The 24301-nt window shown below is 42.7% G+C and overlaps 2 protein-coding genes and 1 long non-coding RNA gene across 4 annotated transcripts in view; 2 read left to right on the forward strand and 1 right to left on the reverse strand.

The window, feature by feature from the left end:
* Window positions 1-4673, forward strand: part of CASS4 (Cas scaffolding protein family member 4) — a 48075-nt gene extending 43402 nt beyond the window's left edge. Inside the window, exon 6 of the mRNA XM_008060234.2 lies at window positions 4263-4673. Coding sequence (XP_008058425.1) covers window positions 4263-4673 — 411 coding nt within the window. The remainder of the gene's footprint in view (window positions 1-4262) is intronic.
* Window positions 4674-11372: 6699 nt separating this feature from the next.
* LOC103262596 lies at window positions 11373-15487 on the reverse strand. The gene is made up of 3 exons (XR_504444.2): window positions 15403-15487; window positions 13682-13826; window positions 11373-11662 (listed from the first exon to the last, which is right to left on the reverse strand). It is a non-coding gene; the product is annotated as an uncharacterized LOC103262596 (long non-coding RNA).
* An 82-nt stretch (window positions 15488-15569) lies between these two features.
* The window catches only part of RTFDC1 (replication termination factor 2 domain containing 1), a 53754-nt gene continuing 45022 nt past the window's right edge, over window positions 15570-24301 (forward strand). For both annotated transcript variants that reach the window (XM_008060231.1, XM_021713461.1), the window contains exons 1-4: window positions 15570-15748; window positions 17858-17952; window positions 19253-19346; window positions 21688-21827. In XM_008060231.1, the coding sequence (XP_008058422.1) occupies window positions 15680-15748; window positions 17858-17952; window positions 19253-19346; window positions 21688-21827 (398 nt within the window). In that variant the 5' untranslated portion in view covers window positions 15570-15679. The remainder of the gene's footprint in view (window positions 15749-17857; window positions 17953-19252; window positions 19347-21687; window positions 21828-24301) is intronic.

Raw genomic sequence — 24301 nt, forward strand, 5'->3', positions numbered from 1 at the left:
TGTAGAGATGAGGTCTCACCAAGTTGCCCAAGCAGGTCTCGAACCCGTGGGCTCAGGCAATCCACTCACCTCAGCCTCTCAAAGCATGGGATTATAGGCTAAGCCACCGAGCCTGGCTCTTTAGCTGCTCTTAGACATACTTTGCTTGATGAGTTCAGACATTGTAGAAAGAGAAGCTTTAATTCGGGGATTGCAGCCCTCAGGAGGCCCAGCAGGTAACTTAGGGCTGTGTCAAGGAGATACAACCTTGCTGTTCTGCTGAGTGTCTAGTGGTCTACGAGCATTAACACATTCTAGAAACTTGGATATTTAAAATGTATATACACATACATAACTTTTAAAAAACTGTGTGGGTATCATATTAGGCCATGTTAGTAGGCAAAATTCAGCCCTTGGGCTGCCAAAGTTACCTTTGGCATCAATAAGGAGAGAGCCATCAACAAAAATATGAGAAGGAATGCTCAAGTTTGTTTGTTTGTTTGTTTTGAGACAGGGTCTCCTTCTGTCACCCAGGATGGAATGCAATGGTGAATTATAGCTTACTGCAGCCTTGAACTCCTGGGTTCAAGTGATACCCCCGAGTAACTAGGACTACAGGTGTGCACTGCCATGCCTGGTTTATATATATATATATATATAATTCTCTTTTTTTCTTTTTTTTAGAGATGGAGTCTCGCAAAGTAGCCCAGGCTGGTCTTGAACTCCTGGGCTCAAGCAATCCTCCCACTTTGGGCTCCCAAAGCGCTGGATTATCACAGGGGAGAGCCACTGTATCTGGCCTATACTCATTTTAAAGTGAACTTAAACAGTTATATCTGCAGCTTGGGCAACAAAGCAACACCTCATCTCTACAAAAATATAAAAATTAGCTGGGCATGGTGGCACACACCTGTAGTTTCAGCTACTCAGGAAGCTGAAGCGGGAAGATCTTTTGAGTTCAGGAGTTTGAGGCTGCGGTGAGCCATGATCGTGCCACTGAACTCCAGCCTGGGTGACAAAGGGAGATCCCCACTCAAAAAAAAAAAAAGTTATACGCTAGTGTAAAAACCATTCAAGTTAGTGATTTGAAGGGATTTTATTTTTCAGAGCTTGTCTAAACTGGAAGAGACAGAAAAATCCATCTTGGAACAAAGATTAGATGAAAAACAAAGCCTTAGGAACAATGGTAAGCTGTCATCCCCACTCTCCAATACTTATGGTCAATCTGACTTACCCCAGATGCATTTCAACCTGCTATGGATGATTCAGTGTCACAACCATGACCCACAAGGGAGAAAGTTGGTTTTGAGGGTCATTTTCCTTTTTTGTAGCAACCAAAAGAACCTTGGAGATCACGAAGCCCAGTGGCCCCCCAGGAAATGGAATGGGACCCATTGACCACTAGTGAAATACCCTAGGTGCGCTGCAGCGTTATTGTGGGTGGGTCCCACATGGCATTAAACAGAACTGACTCACATCCTGTCTTGCACTCACTTTTAATGCTTCTGATTACAACAACCAAAAAAAAAAAAAAAAGTTTTGGATTGGGGTTTGTGTACCTTTAACACCTCTCATACCCTTGAAATTCTTCTTTAAAAAAAAATCAAAGATGTTATCATTGTGCTTATTTGTATTGGTTACCTTCTATTTGTGGCAAATGACAGTTGTTTTCCATTTACCAATTTTAAGTTTCCTTCAATTAATTAAGAAAAGACAATTGGTCCACTTAAACTATGAAGCCAGTAGAGGCCAAGAGGGAGGCAGAAAGAGTGTAACTCGTGGAAGCTGTTTTTGAATAAGTTTGGGAAACAACCCAGATTACAGGGGAGATGAGTGCATGGGAGAAGGAAGGACAGAGATGTCCAGTGACTAGGACAAAAGCCCAGGCCTCCTGATGCTCAGTCCCGTGAGCCCCAAGCACTAATCTCTGGGCCTGCCATGTTGCTGAGAGTCATGCCATTTTGTTCAACATTAATATGACTTAGACTAGTGGTTCTTAAACTTGCATGTATCACAATCACCTATAAGGCTTGCCTATGACTCAGGTGGCTGGATTTGGACTGACAGTGCTTCTCAGTGGAGTTGGCGGTGCCATGGTCCACTTGGTAGACAGTTCTCTGTCATGTGGGATGGACTGTTCAGCATTCCAAGGCCCCTGCCTACTAAATGCCCTCATCAGTGTGATAACCAAAACAATCTCCATATAGTTCCCCAATCCCAGGTTAAGAATTATAGTACATTTTTTGCTTACCTATACAGTAGTTAAACGTTTTCAAAGTAAGGCACTGATGATCCAATGTCTACCTCATTGTTGCCCATTATTTCTAGCATCTGCCTTGTTTTTCTCAAACTCCCTGCACCTGGAGGGTTCATCTTAACTGACATCTTGATCTTTCCTTCACTTTGTATCTTAAAGATAATTATTATTTTCATTTTCCAAATATGAAATTCTACTAACAAATGTACTTCTCCAAAGTATATCATCCTCCTGTCTAACTCCCTTCTTTTCCAACCCTCCCAGCCACTAGGAACACAACTCTCTTCTGAAAAAAAAAAAAAAAAATCACCATTTTATGTCATATCTATCTGAGTGCTTCCAGATTGTGAATTTTGAGATCATAGGTAAATGAGAGTGTGGAATTTAATGGAAAAGGCTTAGTCAATTTGACTTAGAGCTCCAGATCTTTAAATTGTCAATTGACTGGCCCCAGGCAACTTTTTCTTTTCTCTGAGTTTCAGTTTCTTCCCCTATAAAATAAAGGAGCTTTTGCCGGTTATGGTGGCTCATGCCTGTAATCCCAGCACTTTGGGAGGCCGAAGCAAGAGAATTGCTTGGGATCAGGAGTTCAAGACCAGCCTGGACAACACAGCGAGACCTCGTCTCTACAATAAATTTAAAAATTAGCTGGACATGGTGGCACATGCCTATAGTCCCAGTAACTTGGAAGGCTGAGGTGGAAGGATTGCCTGATCCCAGCAGGTCAAGGCTGCAGTAGCCGTGATTGTACTGCTTAACTCCATCCTGGGTGACAACATGACACTCCGACTCAATAAATAAATAATAAATGAATGAATAAATAAAATAGAGGAGCTTTTGATTGTTAACTGGAGTTGTTGCCCCTGAGTTAAATGCTGAGAACTTTCAGTGGTGTACAGGCTTTGAAGAGATGTTGGTTCCATGTTCCAGAAAATAAAATACGTGAAAGTAAAATGTTCATGAAGTAGCAAGTATGATAGATATTTTCATTTTAAGGCAGATAGGTCAGTGCGTTTGACTTCTTCTGGAAATTTTTGGGATTCTGATAGACCTCTGATACTGGAATCAGAGAGGATTTTTAAATATTTTAAAATTTGTTCTTTGAGTAAATTTAAAAATCTCACCAAGTTTTCTTGCACTATGGGAAGTTATAAATTTAGTCATTGCCAATGTGTAACATTTTAGAATGGGTTTCTTATAATTTATTGACATAATTGAATACAATTATATATGTATACATTATAATATAGGATAAATATATATGCTATAGTGCTTTGAAAACAGTAACATTAATTTGTTAGATCAATATTGCACTACTGGACTTCCTAAACAAAAACATTGTGCCTTTTATTCATTTATTTTTTGATTCAGGGTCTCTTTATTGCCCAGACTGGAGTGTAGTGGTATAATCACAGCTCACCACAGCTTCAACCTCCGGGACTCAGGCAATCCTTCTGCCTCAGCCTCCTGAGTAGCTGGGGTTACAGGTGCATGCCACCACACCTGCTAACTTCTTGGGTTTTTTGTTGCCTGGAATGATCTTGAATTCTGGGCTCAAGAAATCCTCCCTCCTCGGCCTCCCAAAGTGCTAGGATTGCAGGTGTGAGCCACCATGCCTGCCTAAACTGTGCTTTTTAAATAAAAGGTCTTGCAGGCTGGGCACGGTAGTTTAGGCCTGTAATCCCAGCACTTTGAGAGGCAGAGGCGAGAGGACTGCTTAAACCCAAGAGCTCAAGACTGGCCTGGGCGACATAGTGAGGTCTCATCGCTAAAAAAATTTAAAGATTAGTCAAGTGTGGTGGTGCAGGTCTGTAGCCCTCGGGAGGCTGAGGTGGAAGAATTGCTTGAGCCCAGATGCTCAAGGCTGTAGTGAGCCATGATCGTGCCACTGCATACCAGTCTGGGTAACAGAGTGAGACCCCAAGAAAAAAAAGTCTTGCAAATCAAGCAAAAACAGGAAAAGGCAGACAACCACAGCCTGTTGATGAAGTCTCTCTCTTATCTGCTTTCTTCTTCCCTTCTTCAGAATCCCAGCTCTCCTCCACCCCAGCCTTTGAGTCAGCAGACTCCAGAGAAGAAAGTCCAGCTTTCTGAGCACTGCCGGCTCTATTTTGGGGCTCTCTTCAAAGCCATCGGCGTATTTAGCAGCAGCCTCGGTAGCTGCCAGCCACCAGAGATTTTCATCACACAGAGCAAGCTGGTCATCATGGTGGGGCAGAAGCTGGTAGACACACTGTGCCAGGAGACCCAGGAGAGGGACGTGCGTAATGAGATCCTCCGTGGCAGCAGCCACCTCTGCAGCCTGCTTAAGGACCTGGCGCTGGCCACCAAGAACGCGGTGCTCGAATACCCGAGCCCTGCAGCCCTGGGGCAGCTCCAGGCTGAGGCCCAGCGGCTGGAGCAACACACGAGGCAGTTCAGAGGGACGTTGGGATGAGGACTCTCCACCTACCTCCTTCCCCTGTTTGCTCTTAGCTTCACATTCACTACCTGTGCAACTCTGTCCTACAGGAAAGCCCAGCACACATCGATGGGCTGAAACAGACATGGTACCCAAGTGGCCAGGCAACCCCAGGACATTGTACTTATCCCCCAGGGGGTCAGGAAAGAGAGTTAGGTATTCTTGAGTAAGGCCCCTGTGAAGTTTAGTGTATGCAGTGTCAGTGTTTGGAGTGATGTCATAGAAATACATTTGCTGTATTGGTTGTGTGCGTGTTTTGCATTCATTCATCTGACACTTATTTATTGGACACCTACTAGATGTCAAGTTCTAGGTACTGGAGAGCAGCAGTGTATCAGAGGCCATGTCCTCAAGGAGTTTACAGTCTAGCAGAGGAGTCAGACAGTAAAGTGATACAGAAATACACATGTGATATATCAGTCACTAGGGAGAAAATAAAGTAGGGGGAGGGAAAGAGGACATATTTACAGATCAATTTTTGTTGCATCCGTTAGAAAAACATAGTAAGGTTTTTTTTTTTCATTTTGGATTGAATTTATTCTGTGAGATTGGTACGAATTATGCATCTGTGTCTTACACCAAATAATATGTATGTTTGCTCTATTACTTTAACCTAGTTAAAGAAGCATGTTATATTTGCAACATTACATGTGCTGTTGGGTTCTCTATTAATTTATTTTGTACATTATAGATTCTGTGTTGATAAACTCTACTCAATTAGAAAATGTTTGTACTTAATCTCAAGTCTGTTTCAATTTATAATATTATTTAAATATGATCATTCCTTTAAACATTATTTGAGGCAATTTTGGAAAATTCTTTGATCCACATCACCCAAGTAAAGCCTCCAAAGTTCACTTTTGGTCATTCAAATGTTTCTCCCTGAAGTCTGTAGGAAGATGCAGTAGAAGCCTAGTGTCAATGCACCGAACAGGTTCTAGGAAAAAATGACCTGTGGTGGTGCAGACAGGAAGGTGTGGTGTGGACAGGATACCCTTCGCTGGGCACAGATATGGAAGTGGTACGGAACTCCCCTCAAGTCAAACCACCGCCTCTTCCTCTTCTTGCAGCTGAGTCTTCGGCTCATATCATCTCTCCACTTCAAGTGAAGGTCTATGTCTCTTGAATGCATCTCAGTCACAGGAATATCTCTGCAGTCTGGAACAGCCTCTCCAGGCTGGCAATCACCTGACAAGCCTGGCTCCTACCTGCTACTCTTTACTTGGAGGGCACTTTTTAAATGTTTCCTGCTAGCAGGTGCGTCATATTTATTGAGTTAGCCTCAGAGTCCTAGAAAGAAGGACACTGTCTTTGTGAGACTTGGATCTCTACAGGTGGATGGCAAGACCCTGGAGGGCCACATTCTTCGCATAGCTGTGATCCATGTTACAAGTGACAGAAACCCATACCTATTCCTTAAGCAATAAAAGAGATGTATTGATTTGTTTATCTTAAAATAATCCAGGGGCAGACGCTGTACGATTGGCTGGTTTCAGGGAGTCCAACTGTGTCATCCAGGACCTGTTTCTCAGTCCCACTTACTCTGAGGTTAACTCCCATGACTGCAAGGTGGTTTTCCCAGGTTACAGTTTTTTAGATTTGTGGCCAGAGGAGAAGAAAAGGCTTTCATTCTGCTTGGATTAGCTTAGATCAGTTGCTTGGACCTGAAAGCTCCATGATAAGCAGGGCATGGAACACTCTAGATCTAGAATTGCTTCTCTCTCTCTCTCTTTCTCTCTCCTCCCCCCCCCCCCATGTGTCCCAAGAGAGGTAAACAGTGTCTCTGTGAAGCACTGTGAAGGACTAAGGTTTTATCCTACTTCAGATGAACAAATTAGCCTGCCATGGTTTCACGGATACTGAGAGAAGACACGAGATTCTGGGATCAGAGACCATGTCAGTGATCCCCAAGCGTACCCCCACACCCAATGAGTCACTAGGAAGATTCACAGGACTCAGAATATAGTCATATTCACAGTTGTGACTTAGTAAAGTGAAAAAATGCCAAGTAAAATTAGCAAAGGGAAGAGACACCGGGGTGAAATCGAGGGGCAACCAGGCACAAGCTTCCAAGAGTTTTCTTCCAGTGAAGTCACACAGGACATGCTTCATTCCCTCAGCAATGAGTGTGACAACACATCAACCACGGAAGATCATGAAAGCCTCAGCATCCAAGTGTTTTTTTTCTTGTGAGAAAGCAGGACTTTATAAAGAAGACAGAAAAGCTCCCACAGCAAGAGGGAACTCCTGAAACAGGGGTGCCCGGCACCCAGGGTTTTTATGGGGGGTGATCATAGGTGGCCTCGGCCTGGCATGTGCCAACTTTCCAGACTCCCAGAAGAAAAGCAGGTGCTCAGCATAAATCACATTGTTTGTGCAAACAATTTAGGAACAACGAGCCATTCTTCTCAGTTCTGGTGATGGCAAGAACCCTTCCCAAATCCCCGTTCCCATATGCCAGCCAAAAGCTGACCTTGCAAGCAAACCCTTATAAGGACATGGGTCCAGTCTGCTGAGTTCACTCTCTTCTGGGCAGACACAAAGGACTCTTGCTCACAGCATTGCAAACCACTTATGCCTCATCCTTACATCATTCCCGTGTCCCCCAAGTCCCAGCAGACCACTGAGATGGGCTCAGGTAGATGCTGAGCACACATGGATTTGTGTCAAAGCCAAAGAACCTCAGCATGGGAATCCCCAATCTTTCATAACAGTCTCAGAGCTGAACTAAGCAAGCTTTGCCTCAGAGGGGAACATTATCTTTTATTACATTGCACAGCAAACAAACCTGCCCTTCTGCTCTGGAGGGAGACATTCCCTCTATCATCCAAGGCTGTTGGCTACGAACATCCTTGAGAAGATGGTCTAGAACAAAATGTCATGGGCGCTTCTGTTCCAAAGATGTGCAGGAAGGCAAGAGTTCCCTGAAAGGATCTCCTAGCTGAAGTCAGGATGGAAGTTGGAAGAAGGTAAATTGTTACAGGGAGGCAAACAATACATTGTTATGCCGTGGACAAAATTATCTTTTACACAACAATAACAGCACACATATTTATTAAATGATTACTATATGACTACTAAAGCACTGTCCTAGTGGGTTTTTTGTTTTGTTTTTAGTTAGAGTCTTACTCCGTCACCCAGGTTGGAGTGCCATGGCATACTCACAGCCACCCCAGCGTCGACTTGCTGGGCTCTGGCGATCCTTTGCTTCAGCCTTCCAAGTAGCCAGAACTACAGGCATGCGCTACCACGTCCAGCTAATTTTTGATTTATTGCAGAGACAAGGTCTCGCCAAGTTGCCCTGGCTAGTCTTGAACCTGTGGGCTCAGGCAATCCACTCACCTCGGCCTCCCAAAGTGTTGGGATTACAGGCTGAGCCACCGAGCCTGGCCTAGTGTTTTATATATCTGTAACTCAGTCCTTCATAAGTGAGTCTTTCACAGTGTTTCAATGCGTAACAAAAAGGCCCTTACAATTTTTTTTGCAATGAGTTCAAACTGAGGACCTTCATCAACAAAACACAAAACCACTGGATATAAAATAATGAAAAATGCTGCTCCTAGCTAAATGTGTTTCCTTCCCTTTTTTTCCCTCAAAGAGAGCAGTTCCAGAATGACTTTCCATGGATTAAATCATTAAGATGATTACTTCTGAAAAAATTAATAAAATGTAACACAACTTCTCAGCACCTTTTTGTTAAGTATTTTTGTCTAATGCCCAGAATTCTGTACTGTTTCCTCCCAAGGAGGGAAGAGGAAGTGGTGGGTGGTGTGGTGAGAGGGTGGTGGGGTTGTTAGCAACTTGACCTCAATTAAGTTAAATTTCATCAGGAGGTTGGAAGTGGTGAGGAGCCCACCTAAGAGATCTTCCAGTTTGACAAGCACTGGGGAGTCATGTTTCTGGTTTGGAGGCAACTATTTTTCTTTTTTTAATAAAACATCTTTTAAAAACATTTTATGCTTTCCCCAAGTGTGCATCCCAGGTCTTCAAAAGTTGCCTGTTTGTGTATGCATTCAAACGAGGTGAGCCAAAGCTATTTACTAATGCCCTTTTAATTTATTCAGTTAACATTTATTGAGCATCTCATATTTGCCTGGGATTCTGCTCGGTGCTGCAGAGAACAACACAAAGGTTCTGCAACATGGTGCCTTCATTCCAGTTAGAAAGAGAGAGAGAGAGAGAAAGGAATCCAGGGCTGGGAGGAGGGTGAGGTGGGAAAAGTTTCCTCCTGGAAAGCAAAATGTAAGGAGGAACCAAAACATTTAAGAGCCTGGGAAATAACAGTTTTTAAGAAATCAAACTTAGTTGAGTGTGGTGGCTCACACCTGTAATCCCAGTACATGGGGAAGCTGAGGCAAGAGGATTGCCCAAGTACAAGGGTTCGAGACCAGCCCGGGCAATTTGATGAGACTGTGTCCCTACAACAAATCAAAAAATTAGCCAGGCGTGGTGGTGTGTGTGCCTGTGGTTCCAGCTACTTGGAATGCTGAGGTGGAAGGATCACTTGAGCCCAGCAGGTCAAGGCTGTGGTGGCTGTGGGCATTCCACTGTAGTCCAGTTTAGGTGACAGTGAGACTTCAACTCAAAATAAATAAATAAACAAATAAAAATTAATTCAAAAATCCTCAGTGAACAAGATATCAACATTTAAATGTATAACATGATGCTGGGGCAGTAAGTGCAATGAAGAAAATCAAGCAAGGCAGGGGGTAGTGTAATGGGGGAGGGGTGCTCTTTTAGGTAGAGGGGTCAGGGAGATGGCTCCAACAAGCGGGCCCAGGAGCAGAGTGCTGAATCCCTCAAGAGAGCCAGCCGGGAAAATATCAAGAGAAAGAGCATTCCTGAAGAGGGATCAGCAAGTCATGTGCCCAGAATTAAGGAAGGAGGTGGCCAGGATGGCTAAACCTAGTAAGGGAAAGAACAGTAGCCAACATGAGGTGGGAGGGGTGGCCACAGGCCAATTTGTGCAAGGCCTTGCATATTCAAAGAATATTTTGAATATTTCCCTAAAGCTGCAAATTATTTTTTGTTTGTTTTTGAATCAGAGTCTCACTCTGTTGCCCAGGCTGGAGTGCAGTGACACATTCACAGCCACTGCAACCTCAACCTGCTGGGCTCAGGTGATCTTTCTGCCTCAGCCTTCCAAGTACCTGGAACTTAGGCACGTGCCACCACACCCAGTTAATTTTTTTATTTATTGTAGAGACGAGGTCTCACCAAGTTGCCCAGGCTATTCTTGAACCCCTGGACTCAGGCAATCCTTTCGCCTTGGTCTCCCAAAGTGCTGGGATTTCAGGCTTGAGCCACCACTCCTGGCCTAAAGCTGCAAATTACAAGTGATTTTTGTCTCAAATTATCTCAGTATTTGCTTTTCTACTTTATTTTAACTTTCTTTGGGACTCCTTCCTAAGTGTGAGCTTAAGTCATGGTTGTAAAATTTTTTTTTTCAAAGACTTTATTTTTGAGAGCAGTTTTTGGTTTGCAGCAAAATTGAAAGTACAGAGGTTTGCAAATATCCCTCCTACTACAATTAACAATCCCCATAAGAAGGTACATTTATTACAGTTGATGGATATACACTGACACATCATTATTGCACAAAGTCCAGAGTGTACATTAGGTTTCAGGAAGGAAGGCAGATGCCCAGATTGCCTTGATGTTCTCCAGTGCTTGAGCTCAGTGGTGCCCAGAGTATAAAACTCAGAGGAGAGTGCTTTTGGGGACCCTCAGCTGTGGTTCAATGTTGGGCAAGCATAGATGAGACTCCATCTGCCTTGGGCAGTTTCCTGAACCTCGGGAACCTGTTTGTCATGGATCCTAAGCTTCTGTTTACCCTTACTGTCCATGACTAATAAATCTTCTTTTCCTGACTTGTGTGAGTATACTGTTGCTGACTCCAAATCGAAAGGGATATTTACGCTAAAATTACTCATTTAGGTGACAAAGCACTATATAGATCATTTGAGCTGGACTCCACTGGATAGTTATTTCTTGTTTGGGATTGCTCATTACTCTGCAGGTAACCTGGTGGCTGTTTCTCTAGGGTGACCTCAGCTGGGATGATTTGCCTCTATTCCACACATTCTCTCATCATCTAGCAGGCTGGTCAGGGTCTATTTACACATTGTTGAAAGCATTCAAAGAACATTCAAAAAGAAAGAGTGAAATCCGATGACGTGCAAGTGCTTTCTAAGTCTTTGCTTTAATCACATTTGGTCTTATTGACCAAAGTAACGGCCAAGCAGATTCAAGTAATGAAAATATAAACTCATCTCTTTTTTTTTTTTTTTTTTTTGAGTTGGAGTCTCACTCTGTCGCCCAGACTGGAGTGCAGTGGCCGCTCCCAGCCACCACAGCCTCGACCTGCTGGGCTATGGCGATCCTTCCGCTTCAGTCTTCCGAGTAGCTGGAACTACAGGCGCACGCTACCACGCCCAGCTAATTTTTTGATTTATTGTAGAGATGAGGTCTCGCCAAGTTGCCCAGGCGGGTCTTGAACCCGCGGGCTCAGGCAATTCACTCACCTCAGCCTCCCAAGGCGTGGGATTACAGACTGAGCCACCAAGCCCGGCTTAAACTCATCTCTTAATAAATATGAGTGGCCAAGTCACATTACAATTTAAAGTATACAAATAAATGATTTAATATTTAAAATACTTTCACAATACACTCAAAAATAATAACAGCTGAACTTTATTGAGATTATCATCTTAGTGATTTGCATATATTTAGTCATATAATAGATGCAGTAACCTATGATAAGATATTGGTACAACTGATATCACCATGTAAAATTCTTAAAACAAAATCTTCATACATAGTGTCTTAGTCTGTTTTGTGTTGCTACAACAACATACCTAAGGTGAGTAATTATACAGAACAGATTTATTTCGCATTGTTCTGGAGGCTGGGAATTCCAAGGTTGAGGGGCCCACATCTGGCAAGGGCCTTCTTGCCCTGTCATCCTGTGACAGAAGACAGAAGAGCAAGAAGGGGTTCAGCAAACATCCCTCCTACTACAATCAACAATCCACATAAGAGGGTACATTTATTACAGTTGATGGATATACACTGACACATCATTATTGCACAAAGTCCATAGTGTACATTAGGTTTCATGAAGGAAGACAGATGCCCAGATTGCCTTGATGTTCTTCAAAGCTTGAGCTCAGTGGTGCTCAGAGTATAAAACTCAGAGGAGAGTGCTTATCACAAGCCCACTCTTGTGATAACTGACTCAGTCCCAAGAGAATTACATTAATCCATTCATGAGGGTTTCACATAATTATCTCTTATTAGGCTCCACTTTCCAAAACTGTCACATTGAAGATCACATTTCCAACACATGAACTTTGGGGGACACATTCAAACCACAGCATTTAGTTTAAATTTTTTTGTGTTTTTTTTTGCCAACTCAAAATGAGTCATACTAAACTGTATCTGGAAAAGCACATGAGCAGAGCTCTCAGGAAACCAAGTCCTCCACAGTTCAGAAGTCTGAAATATTTGCAAACTACTATAACAGCATTTAAAGTACTAGTTCTTAACCTGGGCTTCAAGAAGCTGTGACTGGAATACAAGCATGTATAAACTGTATGTGAAATTTCAAATGTGCTAATCAAAATTTTTCTGGGGAACAAGTCCAAAGTTTCCATCAAATTCTCAAGCTGGTCCAATGACTCTTCAAAGGTTAAAAAATACTGGTTTTACCAGAGGGTGATGATTTTCTTTTTCATGATTTCATTTCTCTGCTTCCCCTCAAATCCACAGCTTGACTGCAATAAAGCTGTCCCCAAGGATTCTCATAAGGGAATATCCTTTATTAGTTTGTTCAACAAAGGCCATGGAAGAAGCAGCAGACAATAAAGACATCTGCTTTCCTGCATGGCTGGGAGGATGAAATGGCTCAACTCCAGTGAAGCACCGAACACAGTCAGACATAACTGCTATTGATGATCTTAAACCTCCCAAAAGTTTTAGTTCTGTAGAGTCTGAGGCATGGAGTAGCCTCAAGACCAATATTTTAAAAGAGGAAGCAAAGGAGGAAAAGAAAAAAAATCTACAGCTGTCTGAGCCAGAACACCAGCATGACTGGCACCGCTCGGTCTCATCAGCAACTTTTGGGGAGAGGTTAAGCCAGAGGCGCCTCAGCTGAGAAAGTTTTTCAGCTTCTCCTGCCAGGATTTACCACCAGTGTGACCCTGAACCAAGGCCTCCTGCCCATCTCAGTCTTGGGTTTTTCATTTGTAAAATAAGAGGCATGGCCAGCCTGGGCAATAAGGCAGGAACTCGTCTCTACAAATAAACAAACAAAAGAAAAGAAGAAAAGGCATTATAACCACTACCCCCTAAAGTTGTTGTGAACACAAAATGAGAGAATGCCTACAAATATCCCCATGCATGGTCATGGTTTAATGAAAAGCAGCTATTTTGGGGTTTTCTTCCCCAAATGAGGGACAGATTTATTTCCCAGAAAAGAGAACTGGTTTGAGGGTTTGTCTAAAGATTTTTGTTGTTCTGTATTGACATTCTGTCCTTTAACCCTGGCACCTATTCCCAGGTCTCTCACCTGCTGTGTATCCTTGAATGAGTCATTTGATCTTTCCACGCTTCTGTTTTCTCACTGGTAAATGCAATTCTAATAGCATTGATTGGTTTTAGTATCTGTTAAAGTTAGGCTTTTTATCCCTTTCTGAATGAGTCCGCACTTTCTTTTGGCTTATCGAGAAAATGTACAAGTATATTGAGTGTGCCAAAGACTCTTCTAGGTACTGAGGATACACAGTGGATTAAAACAAAATCCCTACCCTCTTGTAGCTTACAGTTCTTGTGATTGGCATACAAATAAATCGTAAGACAATCAGAAGCCAGCAGATTAAAGGCATTTTCTTTTAATTCCCATTAATTGCAGTAACAGCTACCCCAAGCTTATCTATAGCCCTTGAAGTTTCACATTCACATATTTTCTTGGGAAATATTCTCACCTTGTCTCTACGTTGTTATCTTCAGCTTTTTCATGTTTCATGAGGTCAATATGGTAACATCCAGTCATAAAGCTCTGCCTTCTTGGCAGTGGAGAAACTTTCCCATAATATGTACAATTAAAGGAACAAATAGATGGTCAAGAGCCTAAGGGCAATCACAGATTTTAGTAGGGGATTTGTGTCCTCCCTATAGATATAATACAGCCTATCTCTTGGAAAGGGCATGGAGACTTCTGTATACCTTTTTATAAGAACAATTATATTGTCTGTTCATTATACTTGATTTTTTTTTTTTTTTTGAGTCAGAATCTCATTCTGTTGCCCAGGCTGAAGTGCAATGGCACCCTCACGGCCACCGCAGCCTTGACCTGCTGTGCTCAGGTGATCCTTCTACCTCAGCCTTCCAAGTAGCTGGAACTACAGGTATGTGCCACCAAGCCCAACTAATGTTTTGATTTATTGTAGAGGTCTCGTCAAGTTGTCCAGGCTGGTCTCGAACCCCTGGACTCAGGCAATCCTCTCACTTTGGCCTCCCAAAGTACTGGGATACAGGCATGAGCCACCATACTCAGTTTACACCTGATTCTTAATTAACAAGTATTTTTAGTCTGGGTTTCAGGAAGCTGTGAATGAAATACATACACATACAAACTGTATGCATAAATTCACATATATGCCATATTCAATATACATGGCAATGCCAGAAAGTTCCAGGCCTTAAGTGGAGGATCTTACTCCCCAAAATCTGCTATAACATCACAGGATTTGTCTGAGTGCTTAAGTCACAGATGGTGCTCAATTAAGATGCGTTTTTTTTTTTTTCTTGAGCTGGAGTCTCACCTGTCTCCCAGAATGGAGTGAAGTGGCAAGCTCACTGCCACCGCAACCTCAACCTGCTGAGCTCAGGCGATCCTTCCACCTCAGCCTTCCAGGTAGCTGGAACTTCAGGCATGTGCCACCACTTTCACTAATTTTCTTTTGATTTATTGTAGAGACGAAGTCTTGCCACGTTGCCCAGGCTGTCTCGACCCCGTGGGTTCGGGCAATCTTCTTGCCTCCACCTCCCAGAGTGCTGGGATTAGAGGCGTGAGGCACTGCGCCCGGCCACATTCTTCTTTTAAAGACGTAAATGTTAATTGGCCAGGGGCGGTGGCTCATGACACTAATCCCAGCACTTTGGGAGGCCAAGGCAGAAGGCCTGTTTGAGCCTAGGAGTTTGAGACCAATCTAGGCAATATAGCGAGACCTCGTCTCTACAAAAAATAAAATAATTAACTGACCGTTATGGCGTGCACCTGTAGTCCCAGCTACTCTAGAGGCTAAGGCGCGAGGATCGCCTGAGGCCAGTAGGTCGAGGCCGTGGTGAGCCACTATCGCCGTGGTGAGCCACTGTCATGCCACTGCACTCCATCCTGGGCGACAGAGTGAGACTCCGTCTCAAAAAATAAAATAAATTTCATTTCACTTAGACATGAAGACATAAATGCTAATTGAAATGACAGATCCGTTCACTTGCATCTTTAATTGCAGTAATAAGACGCGGCCCTTTTCCTCCAGGCACTCAACAGTCCAGGGATGTGCCAGGCCCATAGTCACGCCACACAGACTGGGGTGGGTCCTGGTCAAGGAGCGATGGATGCTCCTGGCCACCCCCATCCTCATCGCTCTCCTGGAGCATGGGCGAGCTATTCTGATTGTGTAGCGGAAAACCAGGGACTCACCGGAAAGGGGAAGGGTAACCGTGGCGGGCGAGCCCAGGAATCCTCCCGGCAGTCCTTCCCGCGAGATTCCCCGCCCGCGACCCAGCGCCCAAGCCGCGAGGCCACGCCCGCCTCCAAGAGACGCTAACCATGGCATCGTCCCGCCCCGCTCCCCCGCGCCGCGACCGGCGTGTTGCGTCATCTCGGCGCACCGGAAGTGACTACCGCTTTCGCCAGCGACTCCGGAAGTAGCTGCTTCAGGGCTGACTTAGCTGCTGGCTCTGACTCCTGGCTTGCCATGGGTTGCGACGGAGGAACAATCCCCAAGAGGCATGAACTGGTTAAGGGGCCGAAGAAGGTTGAGAAGGTCAGTGACGTGGGCGGACCCGGTGGGGACCGGGGGTGGTAGGAAGGCGACTCCCCCAGGGAGCGAGGGGGGCTGCAGGGCTCCGACGTAGCTGCGCTTTTGTATCCCATTCAGGGGGCTCAAAGCTAAGAAGAGTATTCATAACGGATGTTCATTGAGTACTCACCCCAACCCTAGGGGGACAGCTCCTGCGCTTGGGACCCTTTCGACCTCACCTTGTGTACGTCTTCACCTGCCTGCTTATTCATGTACTTTAAAAATATCTTTGTAATGAATCAGCAGTGGTAACTAAGCTGTTTTCCTGCGTTCTGTGTCTTACTCTAGGGGGTTGAATGACTTTTGATTTATAGATAGTCAGAAGCACAGGTGACACCCTGGACAAGTGATAGCGTCTACGGGGGTGGGGTGGGGACAGTCTTACAGAACTGAGCCCTTAACCTATGGGATCTGAGACTCCATCCAGGTAGGTGGTATCAGAATTGAGTTGAATAGTAGGACACCCAGCTGGTGTCGGAGAATTGATTGCAATGAAAAAGAACCCACACATTGTGACAGAAGTTCTCTAGAAGTGATTTTTTTTTGGATCGGAAAATATAGTTTATTTAGAAAGTAGAAGAGAGAGAGGCGATTCGCCTCCTCAAGGTAGGGGAGGGATCCATAGATAGGTAAACTTGGCTTAGCTCAAGGAGCACATGGCTAGGCCAGTGCTTAACAAAAGCTGGGCCAGAAGTATTCTAGAAGTATTGAGTGTTGTGAATGAGAGACACTCATTGGTCTTTCTTGTACAGATATGTAATAACTTAATATGTGTTGACCATTCATATAGTGGGTTTGGTGTGGCCTAAAACGTTGCTCTAGTTTCAAACCTCACCCTGAAAAGAAGAGAGACACTGAAAAAAAAATTTTTTTCTGAGGTTTTTTTTTTGGGGGGGGCGGGGTGCTGATTTTTAAATCCCTGGATAAGGAGTAGTTTATCATATTTTGCCCTGTTCCCAACCCTTCCAAGTGCTTTTTTAAAAAAATATAACCTAACCTCTTGGTTCCTCAGTTTCCTCATCAACAAAGGTGAAAATATGCATAGAGTTTTCATGAGGATTAAAAAATTAAGTCACAGAAACTGCTTAGCACAGTGCCTGGCACCCAGTAAACATTTGAGCAATTGTTGCTGCAAAAGTTAAATTTAGAGGGAATTCTTTTTCCCCCCATTTTCTTTCAGACTTGCCATCCTGTTGCATTATTCATGTTTGGCATTTCAAGAATGGGAAAGAGTGGGACAAAATATTGCACCTATGTGGGTGCTCTAGATTTTCATACTATGGATAAGTGCTTGATATGTCCTTTATTTTTTGTAAATTGGTGATTTTGTAAAGAATTATATAGTCTTTGTGCTAAACTTAAAAAAAAAATGACTGTCTTATCAGTTCTTAGTCTTTAATTTTTCTGCCATGACTTAGGGGCTCTTCTCATTGTTAGAAATTACCACTGCTTGCTTTTTCTTTATGGCTTTCCTAATTTACTGCTAAAATACAAATTGTTAATATTTGTATATAGCTTGCATGAATAGTTTGATGATTTGATGTGAACTCTTTCTTTGTACATGTCATTTTTAGATGAGCCTTTACTTGACCTAGTATTAATTACTTGTAACTTTTAAAATCCCAACTTTGCATGTCACTGTCTTTGATTTAAAAAACAAAAATCAGCCGGGCTCGGTGGCTCAGCCTGTAATCCCAGCACTTTGGGAGGCTGAGGTGAGTGGATTGCATGAGCCCGCAGGTTCGAGACCCGCCTGGGCAACTTGGTGAGACCTCATCTCTACAATAAATCAAAAAATTAGCCGGGCGTGGTAGCGCGCGCCTGTAGTTCCGGCTGCTTGGAAGGCTGAGGTGGAAGGATCGCCAGAGCCCAGCAGGTCGAGGCTGCAGTGGCCAGGAGAGGGTAACAGAGTGAGACTCCAACTCAAAAAAATAAAAATAAAAATAATTTAAAAAATAAAAAACAAAAATCATCCCAGTGTGGTGTTCCTGAACAAACTTTTATATGTAGAGCTGTGGATCATGTATCTTTCAGGAGTGAAAGTTGAAAGGAATTTTTATTTTCTTTTATTAGGTTGACAAAGATGCTGAATTAGTGGCCCAATGGAACTATTGTACGCTGAGTCAAGAAATATTAAGACGACCAATAGTTGCCTGTGAACTTGGCAGGTACGCTTTCTTTACTTAATGAAGATGAGTTTATTAAGTGATATTGAAGATCATTTTTCGCCGGGCTTGATGGCTCAGCCTGTAATCCCGCGCTTTGGGAGGCTGAGGTGAGTGGATTGCCTGAGCCCGCGGGTTCGAGACCCACTTGGGCAATTTGGCAAGACCTTGTCTCTACAATAAATCAAAAATTAGCTGGGAGGGGTAGCACGTGCCTATAGTTCCAGCTACTTGGAAGGCTGAGGCGAAAGGATCGCCGGAGCCCAGCAGGTCGAGGCTGCAGTGGCCGGGAGCTGCCATTGAACTCCAGTCTAGGCGACAGAGTGAGACTCCAACTCAAAAAAAAAAAAAGAAGATCATTTTTCTTTTCTTTTTAGAGACAGGGTCTCACTCTGTTCCCCAGGCTGGAGTGCAGTGTTGTGATCATAGCTCACTGCGGCCTCAAAATCCCAGACTCAAAAGATCCTCTGCCTCAGCCTCCTGAGTAGTCAGGACTACAGCCATGTACCACCATGCCGGGCTGATTCTTTTTATTTTTTGTAGAGACAGGTCTCACTCTGTTGCTCAAGCTGGTCTCAAACTACTGCCTCAAATGGTCCTCCTGCTTCAGCCTTCCAAAGTGCTGGGATTACAGGCATGAGCCACCACATCCAGCCCTTTGTAGAGAATTTTAATGCATAAATGCAGTTCTCCATTCTTCAAGTTTTAATTATCTCAAGCAAATTTGTGAAGCGTAGGTTATCATTCCCTGTCTCTGAACATAACTCTGCACTCTCCTAGTCAGTTTGGTTTATTTAATTCATGCTCTGAAAACTCAGGGCCCATTGGGAGCTAAGTTATAAATGTAAATGCAGGAAGGAGTCTTGTGAGATTCCGTAGGGAATGACAGAAACTGGGAAAACTGGCGAGTTCCTGTCCTGTCTAAAGGGGGAGCTGCCATTCAGGTTCGGCAAGTTCTTGTAGTCCAAGAATATGGGCCTAGTGATTCCAAATCTTCTGGTTTTAATTTTTTTTTAAAGTTGGAAATATATACTTTTACATTAAATTTTCCAATTTTAAAAATCCTTGTTCAGGTCACATTCAGCCTTCAGACTACCAGTTTGCCACCCTTGATTTAAACTTGTCTCTTTCTTTGTATACTCTGGAAATAGTTAAAACAGCGTTAATTTACTTTCTGGTAATGCAGGGCTTTGCTCTGTCAAATGTAAATGACTTTTGGATAATGTTGAATGTATTCTCCCTCCTTTGGTTTCTTGAAAACTGATTGTTGACATCATATTTTGCCTAATCCTTATTGTTGCAGACTTTATAATAAAGATGCTGTCATTGAGTTTCTGTTGGACAAATCTGCTGAAAAGGCTCTTGGGAAGGCAGCATCTCACATTAAAAGCATTAAGGTAAGATGTGTGCTGCTGAAGTACTTAAAGGGTCTCAGTGGTCGAGGTTTATTTTATAGAAATCATGTACATTTAAAGACTTATCTCAGAAATGTGAGGTTCCAGTTCCACTGAGCCACCATCAGGTGTGATCTTGGGAGGTCACTCAGATCTCAAGCCATTTGTTCCCACATATGTGCTTCCTACACTATAAATCTGTTGTGACTTCACGGACATGAATGTGCTTTGAAAATTTCCGATGTCCTATATAAGTGTTGGGAGGCATTATTTTTGTAATTCATACTCTGCTATTTGAGTTGTGGATTTGTAAGACACTTTCATAGAGTCACAATGTTATATAGGTCGATCACTGTTAAATTTTTTGGCTACCTCTTGCTGATTGGAAGTTAAAGTTTTTTCATAAACGTGGAAAACAGATTTTTTTTTAAATAAATAAAGTTTCTTGATAGAATAGAATCTTTCAAATCTGGTCAGTGGAAAAAACTCAGATAGTGAAGTGTTGGAAAGTGTCAGGCCAGTCAAATGACCCTGACCTCATTATAAAGGCCTCACTTGGGGCCGCATGGCCAATGAAGTGCTTAAAACAGAGCCAGAGCCCGTGACTCCCAGCTGAAAGCTTTAGGCTTTTTCCTTTTTTTCTCTTTATTTTGTATTATTATATTAGGCTTTTTGATTATTGGGTGATTACAGAATATTTCCATTTGAGGCAAATTCATAATTCTGAAATGTAGCTAATGATAGTGTTACAGAAATTATGATTCAGATTTTTTTTTTTTGAGTTGGAGTCTCACTCTGTCTCCCAGACTGGAGTGCAGTGGCTGCTCCTGGCCACCGCAGCCTCGACCTGCTGGGCTCCGGTGATCCTCCTGCCTCAGCCTTCCAAGCAGCCAGAACTACAGGCGCGCGCTATCACACCCGGCTGATTTTTTTATTTATTGTAGAGATGAGGTCTCGCCAAATTGCCCAGGCGGGTCTCGAACCCACGGGCTCAGGCAATTCACTCACCTCAGCCTCCCAAGGCATGGGCTTACAGGCTGAGCCACCAAGCCCGGCTATCATTCAGATTTTAGTTGTCTTTCTCTTGGGAAGAGAATTCATTTCTGAAAAACCTGTGTTGACATGAATTATCTTACTGCAAAAATGCAATTATTGAAATTAACTATACAGTTCTATACACATAAGAGTCAGTTTTATGTGGTTGTCTCTTAATGCAAAAAAACCCCGAGAAACAGAAAACTCCAAGAAGTTGGAAAAATAAAGCTGTTTTATTTATCCAAATAAAACAGTGCAAATATATAAGATTATTATTCCTGTCAGTTAACAGTCCACAAATACTCTGAGCAGAGAACTCAATGAGACATGTGCCAAGAAACAGACTGAATGAATGGTGGCTTTCCTTTTGAGACACTCAGCTGCTCTCCAGAGTGTTAAAATCAAAATGGTTTCATTAAATATGAAGAAATGCCTCAAATGCAAAAGTAGAGATGTTAAATCAAATTCCTTGTAAAGTCGAGTTTTTGAAAGCCTGAACGGCTGTGCCTTGGAGTATGAGAATGTTTTCTGGTAATATTCTGCCTTAACTCATTAGGCTGTGGCCTCACATTTTTACTGTCTATTCAATTATTATACAAACACAGATGGCCAGTAACATGTAACGGCCTAAGTGAGGATTCATCAGTAGGGAGAGAAAGCATTCCTCTCTGGGTGGAACAAATGCAAAGCTTTCTCTTAATGGAGTGACTTTTGATTTGAGAAGGTACTTTTCCATAATTAAAAAAATTATAAAATAGAAATTACTGAGCTAATTTACTTGCTAGCCAGTGAATTGAAAAAATTTTATCTTCCATATTATTTACAATTCAATATTAGATCCATGCTTCTTCTTTTGTTCGTTTTGTTTTGTTTTGTTTTGAGTTGGAGTCTCACTTTGTAGCCCAGGCTAGAGTGCAGTGGCATGCTCACAGCCACCACAGCCTCGACCTGCTAGGTTTAGGCGATCCTTCCACTTCAACCTTCCAAGTAGTTGGAACTACAGGCATGCGCCACCATGCCTGGCTCATTTTTTGATTTATGTAGAGACAAGGTCTCGCCATGTTGCCCAGACTGGTCTCGAACCCCTGGGCTCAGGTAATTCTCTCACCTCCACCTCCCAAAGTGCTAGGATTAAAGGCATGAGCTACCACGCCTGGCAGATCCATGTTTCTTTATGGCCAAAGGAAAGTCACTGGAAGAGGAGGTTTGGATGGGAAGGGACTAGAGTGACCGTTGATGTAGATAGTTATAAGGCAAAGGATGGTCTATTTATCAAGTAATTTCTTAAAATATTAATGATTTTTCCCAGAATGTGACAGAATTGAAGCTTTCTGATAATCCTGCCTGGGAAGGGGATAAAGGAAACACAAAAGGTGACAAGCACGATGACCTCCAGCGGGCACGTTTCATCTGTCCTGTTGTGGGCTTGGAGATGAATGGCCGTCACAGGTCAGTAATGGACATGGGGGACAAGTGATGTGGGAAACTGGTGAAGTAATACCGGTCTGTTCAGATTTGTGCCATAGCTTAGCAGTCACATGGATTTCTCCTTAGGACCTTTGGGAGTGGTAATGCCTTGGGGGAAATGGTGCCCAGTCTTGAGCATGTTCATTTCCCATCAGCTGTTTGCATGATGACTTCTAACAAGACTCAGTCTTATTGTCTGTGGCTTTCTGTTCGTGAGGTAGGAAAGCCTAGGTAGGATTTTAAGAAGTTCTGTGTGACCCTTAGAGAACCTGAGTTTGGTTATTTGATCATCTTTTCCTATGTGACAGAAAGCAAAGTATGATGTTTCCCTTCAGTCAAATCCCAGTTCTTTATAATTTCTAAAATTTATGTAGCAAGCAGTCTTACAGAGTGTGTGGTCAGCTGAAGACCCAACTGATAATGATAACTTGCTTTGAATTTGTAGCTAACAAATCCTCTGACTAAAGCAGCAGGAATTTGTGGTTGAGATTTGTGTGGCAAACCTAAGTGACCTGTGTATTTCCCTCTTTAAAAAATATGAAGAGTTGGATGGATTAATGCATATCTTTTTATAGGATGTCTCACTAAGCAAAAGCGTTAAGCCCTTTCCCCCACCATTTACAAATGCATGCATATCTTGGAGACTATCTCAGAGCTTTGGCTTCAGACCGCCACAGTAAAACAAATATCACAATAAAGTGAGTCATATGAATTTATGATTTCTGTGTGCTTATAAAAGCTATCTTTATACTATATGTAGTCTCTGAAATGTGCTCTAGCATTATGTCTAAAAAATTAGTGTGTATGCCTTAATTAAAAATTACTTTTTTGCTAAAAAAAAAAAATGCTATCATCGGAGCTTTCGGTGAGTTGTAATCTTTTTGCTGGTGGAGAGTCTTGCCTTGGTGTTGCTGGCTGCTGACTGATCTGGATGATTGTTGCTGAAGGTTTGGATGGCTATGGCAGTTTCATAAAGTAAGATGCGGTGAAGTTTACCACATCGATTGACTCTTCCTCTCATGAAACATTTCTCTGTAGCATGAGATGCTATTTGATAGCATTTTACCCACAGTAGAACCTCTTTCAAAATTAGAGTCAGTTCTCTCAAGCCATGCTGCTGCTTTATCAATTAAGTTTATATAATATTCTAAATCCATCATTCAACAGTGTTCACAGTATCTTCACCAGGAGATTCCATCTCAAGAAAACACTTTCTTTGCTCATCCATAAGAAGCAAGTCCTCATCTACTCAAGTTTAGCAGCATCTTCAGGCACTCCTTCTAATTCTAGTTCTCTTGCTATCTCACTACATCTGCAGTGACTTCCTCCAGTGAAGTCTTAAACCCCTCAAAGTCACCCACAAGGATTAAAATCAACTTTTTTCAAATTTCTGTTAATGTTGATATTTTTACCTCCTCCCGTGAATCACGAATGTTCTTAGTGTCTTGTAGAATGGTGAATCCTTCCCAGAAGGTTTTTGATTTACTTTGCCTAGATCTATTAGAGGAATCTTTGGGAGCTGTAGCCTTAAAAAATGTATTTCTTAAATAGTTATACTTGAAAGTTAAATTTACTTCTTGATCTATGGGATGCAGAATGGATGTTATGTTAGGTGTGAAAATAACATTAATCTCCTTGTGCATCTCCATTGGAGCTCTTAAGTGGCTAGGTACATTGTCAGTGAGCAGTAATATTTTGAAATATTCAGTAAATCATACTGTAAACAGATGTGCTGTCATCTAGGCTTTGTTGTTCCATTCATGGAGGACAGGCAGGATCGAGTTAGTATAATTCTTAAGGACCCTAGGATTTTCAGAATAGTAAATAAGCATTGACTCCAACTAAAAGTTATCAGCTACATTGGCATCTGACAAGAAACTCGGCTTGTCCTTTGGAGCTTAAAGCCAAGTGTCGACTTCTCTCTAGCTCTGAACATTTTTAGGGACAACAGATGGCTTCTTCATCGACATTGCAAATCTGTTGTTTAGTGTAACCACCTTCATCAGTGATTGTAGCTAGAGTTTCTGGGTAACTGGCTGCAGGTTTTACATCAGCATGTGCTGCAGCGCCTTGTACTTTTGAGTTACAAAGATGGCTTCTTTCCTTAAACCCCATGAGCCAATCTGCCAGCTTCCAACTTCTCTTCTGTGACCTCACCTCTCTCAGCCTTCATAGAATTCAAGAGACTTATGGCCTTGCTCTGGATTTGATTTTGGCTGAAAGGAGTGTTGTGGTTGCTTTGATCTTCTATCCAGACCACTGAAACTTTCTCCATATCAGCAGTAAGGGTATTTCTCATGTGTTTACTGGAATAGCATCTTAACTTCCTTCAGGAACTTTTCTTTTGTGTTCACAGCTTGGCTAACTGTCTGGCATGAAAGACCTAGCTTTTGGCCTATCTTGGCTTTTTTTTTTTTTTTTGAGTTGGAGTCTTACTCTGTCACCCAGACTAGAGT

The sequence above is a fragment of the Carlito syrichta genome, unplaced genomic scaffold (assembly GCF_000164805.1).
Source record: "Carlito syrichta isolate Samal-C Ts95f unplaced genomic scaffold, Tarsius_syrichta-2.0.1 Scaffold304561, whole genome shotgun sequence".
Lineage (NCBI taxonomy): Eukaryota > Metazoa > Chordata > Mammalia > Primates > Tarsiidae > Carlito > Carlito syrichta.